General features: G+C 36.7%; 1 protein-coding gene across 1 annotated transcript in view; it reads left to right on the forward strand.

Moving 5' to 3' along the window:
- The window catches only part of TSPAN8 (tetraspanin 8), a 31,016-nt gene extending 21,506 nt beyond the window's left edge, over nucleotides 1-9,510 (forward strand). Inside the window, exons 6-8 of the mRNA XM_021678588.1 lie at nucleotides 2,286-2,420; nucleotides 5,214-5,297; nucleotides 9,212-9,510. Of these exons, the coding sequence (XP_021534263.1) occupies nucleotides 2,286-2,420; nucleotides 5,214-5,297; nucleotides 9,212-9,265 (273 nt within the window). The 3' untranslated portion in view covers nucleotides 9,266-9,510. The remainder of the gene's footprint in view (nucleotides 1-2,285; nucleotides 2,421-5,213; nucleotides 5,298-9,211) is intronic.
- Nucleotides 9,511-9,936: the final 426 nt, after the last annotated feature.

A 9,936-nucleotide genomic window follows, 5' to 3' on the forward strand; every position in this document is an offset into this window, starting at 1 on the left:
CCTTCCTTCCTTCCTTCCTTCCTTCCTTCCTTCCTTCCTTCCTTCCTGCTTTCCTTCCTTCCCTCCCTCCCTCTCTCCCTCCCTTGCTTTCTCCCTCTCTCCCTCTTTTCTTCTCTTCCTTTCTTTCTTCCAATGCATGGGGTCAGAGTGGGAGTGACAGGTGGGTAGGGCACTGGGCTCATTTCTACAGAGCTGAACCATGTGCAGTGAGAAAGCATCCCGTATTACATCCGCTCCTGATGATCCGCTTTGTGCATCCCCCTCCCTCCGTCCCTCCCTTCTTCCTCTCTCCACCAGGGCTTTTCCTTTTTAGTAATGCCTTTTTTTGGAAAAAGAATCCTACACCAAACTCTGGCTGGATGACTTGGGGCCCCACCACACATGGATAGAAGTTGTAGATACAAAGTGGTTTTCTCTTTGGATTTCAGAGAATTCCTCCCATGAATTCTCTGCTAACATACTAATGGAATGTGCTCCTCTTGGATTCTTGGTGATGACTCTTTGTCTAGAGGTTGTTGTATTATTCACTGCACAGTGCCTTGTTCATCCAGCTGTGATAACACTTTCAACAAATCCTGACCAACTTCTTCCTCGACTTCTCTCACATCTGATCTGGTGACCAGATATCATACCAAGTTTAGCCTTTCTACCTCCTACCGTGTCTTCTGTTTCTAGGCCTCCCTAAGGAATCCTGAGGTATATTGGGTGTCAGATATGGACTGATCTGTGAGTGCATATAATGGGACTTTTAAAAAAATCCGGCTGTCTATATCAATTAATATTATTCAAGATTATTTAGTCAGAAAGCATGAGCAATTAATCATGTCTACCATGGAAACAGGAAAGGAAGTTATTTCAAGATTGCCCTCTTTGCTCATATTGATTGACTTTGGGGCCAAATGAAATCTTTCACTCTTTGTCATATGAATGTCTGCTGAGTCATGTATTTGTATAATTAAGGCTTTGAGCCAAAGTGCAAGACTTTATATCTGCTTCCACTGAACTTGTTGGTTTGATTGTTTGAACTAACTTTGGAACTTGATTCCATTCCCCAAAGCGTTAATCATCACTGCCAGCTCTGTATCAACTACAGAGTTGAAAAGGTACTTTCCAAATATTTATCTGAATTATTCATATCAGTGTTGAACAGAGCATAATGGAAATGGCAACAACCACCACAAAATAACAACAACAATAGCTAACACATACTGAGTACTTTCTACAAGCCAGGCACTGGGCTAAGCACTTCATATCTTCACAAGAATTTTCCCATTTTTTTTTCTTTACAACAAATCTACGACTTACATATACTGTGAGCAACTACTATTATCTGCATTTTACAGATGAAGAAACTGTGGCACAGAGAGGTTAAGTAATGGGGGTAATGTGGTCACCCAGCCAGTAAGTGGAAGCTTTCTCAATATCCTGGCATTATAATGCATCTGAGCCTAGAAAACCATGTAGTCTTGGTTCTATTTTCTCCAGCAATTTTTTTCTACCTTTTCTTCATGAAGAGTTGTCTTTCTAATAGATTAAATAGAACAAGATGAGGGACAGTTACTTCTTTCTTTCATCTAATCATATGGTGTGCCATATACCCTGAATCATGATGTTTATTGCTTCCTTGTTTTTCCTTCCCAAGACATGACCATAGATTCCTTAAGTGTTTCCCCACATTTCAATATATTCTGGGCCTTCCTTGACATTATTTTAAGAGTTTCATCCTTCATTTGCATCCCTCCCCCGTTTTGCGGATGTCCATGTAAAATTCAGCTTTACGGGAGGCTCACTAATAGGCATCTTCTTTGGCCTTTGAGAGACCTCTCACTCTTTTCCTCCTCTCCTCCAAAAATGATCAAAGATCATGAGATGGAAATTTCATCTTTTAAAACCTCTCATCTCTTTTGAACAAAAGTTCTTTAAAGAGAACTTGATTTTCTCATGAACTCTTTGGAAGCTTCTTTCCCCAAATCTAGGATACATAGATCTGATTCATCCCCTCTCTTTTATCATTTAAAACTAGGTGAGTTTTTCATCTTTTCTCCAACTTCCTCGGACTTGTGCATCTGCAATCCTATTTTTCCTTCATTAATATTAAGACCAAAATGGAAGATTCCTTCATTTTTGCTTCTACATCCAGAGAAGTTGGTGAGGTGATTTACTCGACATTTTAGTATAGGAAACATCTTAATAATGGTTCCAGAAAAATAGGATTCAATGTATTGACAATGTTTTTTTTATCTTCTTTGGTGATTGTTTTTTTATATCTACTTTTCATTAAACAGTTTAAATGCTGTGGTTTGGTCAATGGAGCTGCTGACTGGGGAAATAATTTTCAAGAGAATTATATGTCATGTGAATGTCCAGGTCCATCAGAGTCTTCTTGTGTGATGTATAAAGGCAAATATGTTTACCAACAGGTGAGAACAAATCAAATTTGACACAGTAAATAGTTCTGTTAATTTTTTTCCACAATGAGTCTTTACAAAAAAAATCAAATTGCAAGCAATTACAATGGGAATAATGATATAAACGTCCCAGGAATTTCCCCCCGCCAAAAAAATTGAAAGATAAAAGCAGATATAAAAAAAGTGAAAGTATTTCATTTTTTTCTATGAGTCTGATATCATTTAAAGTCAACATTAATAGACCAAAGAAATCCACTGCAAGGAGAAGGAAAGTACAAGCTAAGTGATGAAAGTTATCTCATCCTCATTAATAATGATTAATGACTTTAATCATTATTCTTCTCTATTTTTTCTATTTTAACATAAATCCTAGAAATCTATATTTTCACTTTAGTTTACAAAATAAAGATTTCTTTTTCTTATCAAAGGTTCCTTTTCTCAAGTAATTGTGTAGGTATAAAGACTTGACCTTTAGGGATTTGGCTCTGGATGTTAAGTGTATCAATCAACTTGCCTAATTATTGCTCCAATTGAGAAGTTGCCTCAGACATTTAAAGTCAATTGAAAAAGCTGGGTTTGTCTTTTATGTACTGTAGATGTCATATTTATGTCACTTGTAGATGTCAATATGTGAATGTTATATTTCTTGTTATTGCTTAATTCATCAAATATGACTGACCACCTCCTATGGGCCAGGCCTTTTACCAGCCACTGGAAATCCATTCCTGACAGGCACAAAGTCTGCACTCATGGAGCTGTTGCTCAAATAATGAAGAGAGAAAGAAAACTAGGCAATATCATTTCAACGAATTATTGGTATTTCTTAGATAGGGACAAGGTATTACGGGACCCTATCTAACACAGTCTTCAGGGTTCACGGATTTAATATCTGTCCCTTACCACAGGGCTTTACATAAATTGTTCCTTCTGCTTGGGAGGAATGCATAGGAAAATGATCATTGATATTAATGTTTCATTTATTTGCTGTTATTCTTCAGTGCTCACTATGTATCAGACAGGCCCTTGCTAAAATCACACATACTTCTGGACCCTCCAAGAGATTATAATCTAGTTGAGAGAAAGATGCGTAAAAGCTATTATATGTCAATGAACTAATTTCTGTAATACCTGAAGATTATTTTCATTTTGACATTGGTGTAGTAATGGCTATTGAGGTTAATTATATAGTAGGAAGTAGAAAGTATCTTGGGGGATATCTCTCTCCCGCTGGCTGTCACATTCCTTTTGCTAATCTCATCAAAAATCAGGAGACTCTGTTCTAAAGGGGAATTGCTGTTACTAGTACTTAACATAATTCACGGGGAGAAGTTATCCCAACCAGACTACAGAGCAACCATGTTTTTTATTGTCAAAGTAGTGTCATTAAACAGTTTTATTCTTACTTTTTATATTCCTTCCGACCTAGTTTAGAGATGTGATATCTGCGAGGAAAGAGGGGAAATAAATATGGTGTAAATGAATGCAGTTACCACTTAGGATGATGAGGACATTAGTAAATTCAGTTGCAGATTGTTATCTGTTGCCTGTTAAAGATTCCAATTTGAAGATGTTTTTCCGCAGGATAGATTTTTTTATCCTAAAGAGTAATAGACATTCCCTCCAAATTCACACATAATTCAGCAGAAGATAGGCTGAGAGCTGCACCAGTTTCCCAAAAGGAGGGTCATAAATTCATAAACGACATCCATCTGCCTTCTGTCATTTGCAAGAAGTCTGGAAAAATAAGAAATCTGGAATGGCCATAATTCACATTTCTTTCCCCCCCCACCCTTTTGCCAAGATAACCTGGTTATCTGCAGGGGAAAGGGGGAGAAAACTCCTCAAATATAATGAATGTGACTCAGTAGATAAGATCATTAATCTCATGGTTAACCCTAAATGACATAATAATTTACTCTAATATTTACCACTTTGGATCAGATGTGAATGGAGAAACCCATTACATTCAAGAATGTAATTCTTGAAGAAACCCATTACTCAGCCTTATGGAGAACTTTTATTTTATTAACCATAGCAATATTTTGTTAGCCCTCTGTGCATGTAAGACTATCACAGGGATGATATATTTTCTGGCAATACAGATAATACCACTATTACATTGTGTAGTATTTTTCCATTTTGAAAATTATCCATATAGTTTACAATTGTTAGAATTTCTAGGTCTGGCCTGAAATGTTATAAGCTTGAAATTGCATGCTAGTTTGACTATATTTTAACAAATGTGGCAGAGAGGCTACTTTCTAAATTCTCGTTTTTATCTGAAGTAAAGACAAAATAGTGGACATAATAATTTTTTCCTTTTTAAAGTAAAAATAACCCTGATACAAATTATTAAGGGATTTTTTTAAAAACCTTGTTTTAAAAATGAAAATTTGTGCTACAATTAGCTGAAACCCCAATGAGGGAACTCTTTGCTGCAGATTACGAGCCTAAAAATACACAAAGTGATAATAGCTCTAAAATGAATAATTGAAAGTTAGGATAAAATTATTACTTATACCTAAAGATCCCTAGATTTAGCAATGAGATAGTTGAAGCAAAATTTTACTTCTTGGTGCTTTCTAACATATGAACAAGCCACAATTAACAACCTTTTGGAGCAGGGTGGAGTGTCACATGGTGGAATGGCAGAGTGGAATAAGCCAATTCCTTTTTGTTGACTGTGTTCCTCTGTAGCAGTATAAAAAGTCAACCCAAAGTGTGTGTGGGGGGGAAATCTTAATTAAAATAAGGTCAAAATTTTGATTAAATGTAACTTTTTATGTTTTGTTTTTTTTTTAACAGCCATGCATTTCTTTCATAAAAGAAATAGTTGCAAAACATTTTCTCATAGTTATTGGAATAGCATTTGGACTGGTGGTTATTGAGGTACAGTATAACCTTGCATTGTTGACTCTTCATTCATTCCCTTGTTTATTCATTAATTAATTCCAACAAATATTTATAGTAAGCCAAATATAAACAAGGTGCTTGAGAAAAACACTGGGTGCCAACTGCCCAAGGTCTAGCATCTTGCTCTATCAGTCTTCGGTCTGGGGAGAGGATTATAATCTATCAATTCAGCAGGGCTGAAACCATTATTTATGAATAATCTCTCCACTGGGAAACAAAAATTGAATTAACTTCCACAGTTCTTAGTCCCAGATATCCTTTTCCTGTTGAAAACTAGCCCAAGAGTTAAAGTTTCCTGAAGTTAGAAGAAAAAGTACCAAACAAAACCAAAACATGAGCTTTACAATTTCTTATCTCTCTTCCCGATTTTGAAGCAGAAAATAAAAATTCAACTCAAGAGTGTGGGGAGCTCTTTTCCTGCTGTTCCGTCTAGAGAAATCTAACAATTTTAAAAAACTAGAGACATGTGCCTTAAAGACTATGGGCTCACTTGAAGAAGTTTTAGAGGAAATTTGAGATTTATATATTTACTCTCATCATTTTGATTATTGGTGTTGAAAAAAAGTCCCGTATAGGATTTTTATCTTGATGGATTTTCTTGACATGACTTTTTTAAGAACCTGAAGATGCTTTCTACATGGCCTAAAATTCTTTGCTAAAAAGATCAAATAAAACTATTTCAGAGAAGCATTTTTGGAATCATTCCAGATCTTGGCTAATTTAGATATCAAGTGAGTCAATTCACTCTTGATCCCCTGTCAGGACATTGGCAAGAATCCTAATGACGTGTAAGGTGCTTTCCTGCTTTTTACCCCTGAGGGCTGGTTAGGTCAGATGAGTTAACTTCTGCTTCACTCTCGTAGATTGCTATACAGTGTCCTCCCTGGGATTTCTGGTAGCTTTCTACCTCTTACTTGTGCTACTTTACCGAACAGAGAGGAATTTTAGCTGGGATTGAAGCAATTTAGTGTTCTAAGTGGTCTTTTAGGTTACTAGTAGAGTTTGAACAGCAAGTTGGGCTGTTGAGTATGACTTCCTTGCAGTCCAAATTAATAGGTCTAAGTATGACACATTCTGTGTCAGTAGATATGACTAACTTTCTTTTTGTCTGATATATGATGGACGTCAAATGGCGCTATGCACAAGGTCTGTTTCTCTTTTGATTCTGCCTTTTGTAAAATGTCCTTTGCTGCTTTGCCTTGTATTTTGGGTTCATGCAAGTTTAGAAATAATGAGCTAATGGTTGTAGAGATGAGTAAGGAATCACACACAGATGTACTCATACATTTATAAGCATAAAACACATGTACGTATATGTTGGTGGAGTATACTTTAAGTGACTGATTGAAAGATCAGGCTTTGAATGAGGTGTTCAGTGTAAGTGTCAATAGAAGTGTCAAATCCATGTTAGACTTGAATTCAGACAATTGACTATGACTGGCTATAAACCACTGATGCTTTTAAGAAACTTCTTGGAAGCAAATCTGGAGAAAATAAGGACATAATCAACTGGGAAGATCAATGTCTCTCGTATCATAGCCAAAGGCATTGCCAAGAATCTAAGTACATCTAATGGAAAATAAGATTACAAGAGGAATAGCATTTCAGTATTTTGTGAAATTGGTATATTCCATGTGTTTGATACATATTTAGATATTTTACTGGTTGTTCTAAAGACATGTATAGGAAAAGACCTTAGTAGAAAACTTCCATGGAGTAATTTATAGGTATGGAATTTATACAGTAGTATATAGCAAAGAGTTGGTTCAAAGAACTGTTTGCCATTTTGTGTTGTTCACTCCCTCAATCTAAAACCTGCCTTCCCTCTAGGATTTGAAGAGAAAAAAATCATTTTATATTCCCTCTCTTTTAATTCAAAAAGGAGCTTTGAAAATATCCAGTCTATAAAACTATATCCAAAAAATGTGCATTAGTCTGTCTTATAGGCATTAATACTAGTTGCCTAACAGGCCTTTATCCATTCTGTTTCCCGAATTCAAATTCAAGAAAACACAAATATACATAGAGAGAAAAATCCCTCTAATAACTATTTTTGAGAAGGAAATAGAAACAAATATCTTCCTGCAGAAAATATATTCAAACTATTTCCATAGACAAATATCACACACACAAAAAATCACCCTCTGACATTTAGACCTCTGATGATAATCTGCATAGGCCCAGGCTGGGCCAATAGTTATTTTCAAGGCTCTGTTAAGACCACGTCCCTGAGGGATTTTTCTCGGATAGGATGTCAGGCATCTATGCAAAATGCTTTATTTTGTAAGAAAATTTTATCTCTAGGCACTGGAATTCTCATTATTCAGCATTAAATAACCAGACTATCGTATGTCTCCTTATTTGACTACACAACTTAACAGCACAAAAAATGAGCAGCCCTTCCACTCCTCATTTTAATTGCAGGGGGGAGAAAAGACATTGACAATGATCGTCATCACTGTGTGAGATAAACATTATCTTGACAGGAGGTCCTAGGAACAGAGAGAGAGAGAGGGAAATGAGAATTTTATAACATTTTTTGGACTGCCTCAGAATACGGAAACTCATGCACACTACTTAGCACATTTATCCCGAGTCTTAGCATACATCACTATGTGATGAATCTCTTTTAATTATTTCTGTTTTTATGAACAGTGGTAAATTATCTTTTCCAATGCAAGAAAGTGTGATATTAACTGTCTACTCTGCTGATGAATGGTGGACTTCTATTTCAAGGATGTGACAGTGAACGACAATAGAGAGTTGCCTTATCCCAATATTTTGGCCATTTTCTTTCTTCCTTTAATTAATAATTAATTTATTTATTTATTGCCCATTTTCTTTCCTCTTTCCTGATACTTGTCTCCCAGACTGAAGGCTTGGGACCAAGGCAAAAAAAAAAAGAAAAAGAAAAAAAGAAAAAAAAAGAAATTTCAGGGCTTTTCCAGGTCATTCTAAAAGAACATTATGGATGAAACTTACTATTTTTGCAGAGAATTGGTATCTACTGTTTTATTTTTAAGAAGGAATAAATATTGGGCAGCAGTTCTAGTTTGAAATGCATTTCCAGGAAAGAATTAGTAAGCAGGATGCCTCAGTACAGTAGGAACACTCAGGATGACTCAGCATAAATGGCACCTCACTCCCCTCCTGCCTCTGGTGGGGAGGAAACTTTCCATCTGTAATACACACGGGTCCTTTCCATCATTTCTGCATCGAAGCCACAGCAGGGCCTGGCACTGACTGCAGAGTCAAGGAGGGCACGTTTTGGGGCCCCTCATTCTTGGGAGAGCCATTTAACGAGATGGAAATTATGCCCCAGGTTTTCAGCTGTGCTTTTTCACTTCAAAGGAAATTCCTGAATTAAGCTATTCCCCATAGATTTAGAAGCATTTTAAGAACAAAAAGTGACTTTCTTCATTCCTCTTGGCAATGCCTAAAAATATGGCAGGAGAAATTCTAGACTCCTTGATTTTATGCACATGATCTAAACCAGATGATCATATAACCCTTCCATGGAAGCAGTAGGTATATTTAGCCCCCAGAGGCCTGAGTTCTCCAGAGCTCCAGGGTAGATGCCCCACAGAAGGGTGTGTGTTCGAGAAGGATGGGGTGCTCTGGGGGCAGCCAGTACTGCCCAAACAGGGCCAGTTAGAAGTGGATTGGCTAGCTAAAAACTCTGATTAAAGCACAAAGATACTCAGAGAGCTTTCCCAATGCTCTTTTGTCCCACTGGAGGCTCCAGTTTCGCAAGCAGAGAGATGACTTAGATAAATAAGATTAGAACTGTCAGGAGCCAGAATCTTTTCATGTGTAATGTTCTTTCTGTCTATTTATAATGTCTCCAGCATTTTAAATTCCCATGTTAATCTTGTTACTTTATTTTCTAGGTACTTGGTCTGGTATTTTCTATGGTCCTGTACTGCCAGATTGGGAGCAAATGAATCTGTGGATGTGCCGAGCTATCATCCATCAAGCCCCTTTAACATTTTGCTTTGACTTTGTAACTTTGAATATACAAGTGCTGTACCCATTAGGAGCGGCTGTCTTATTAAAATGTTTCATTTAGATATATCACAGGTATCTTCCAGACATACTGAACATATTTAAGATGTGAGTGACACAAGGAAAATGATATGAATGATTTTTACTTAAGATAAAAGTAACCTTGTTTATGCTGGTGTATTTCCATGTCTGATCATTGTGTTCAGGTGATACTGTGCTTAAAACATTCATCTGGAGCCACCCAGTGGATTAATCTTCATTGTTAAGTGACAGATAGTGCCATAGTTAGTTAAAGCAGTGGATCTGGGCTTTTCAGAAGCAACACTCTCTTTTGTGTGGTATATCAGCCATTGGTGATAACATTAAGTTGAACCTCAAGTTGAAAAAGTTGAGAGTGGCCCAGCTGAAAGAGTCAGCATCTCTTTTCTATTTGTGCTACTGTTTACTAATGGTATCTCTTTTTTCTCCTAGCTATTGAGGCAGGGGTGGGGCAAGAAGATCTGAGTGCTGTCTTTTAGTCTTTGAATCTCTGGTACCTCTTTGGATCTTCCTCTGGGACATGGATATAAGTGCGTTTATCTTTCTAGTTCTTACAGGCATTTTTACATTT

This window comes from Neomonachus schauinslandi, chromosome 5 (assembly GCF_002201575.2).
Source record: "Neomonachus schauinslandi chromosome 5, ASM220157v2, whole genome shotgun sequence".
In the NCBI taxonomy this organism is placed as follows: Eukaryota; Metazoa; Chordata; class Mammalia; order Carnivora; family Phocidae; genus Neomonachus; species Neomonachus schauinslandi.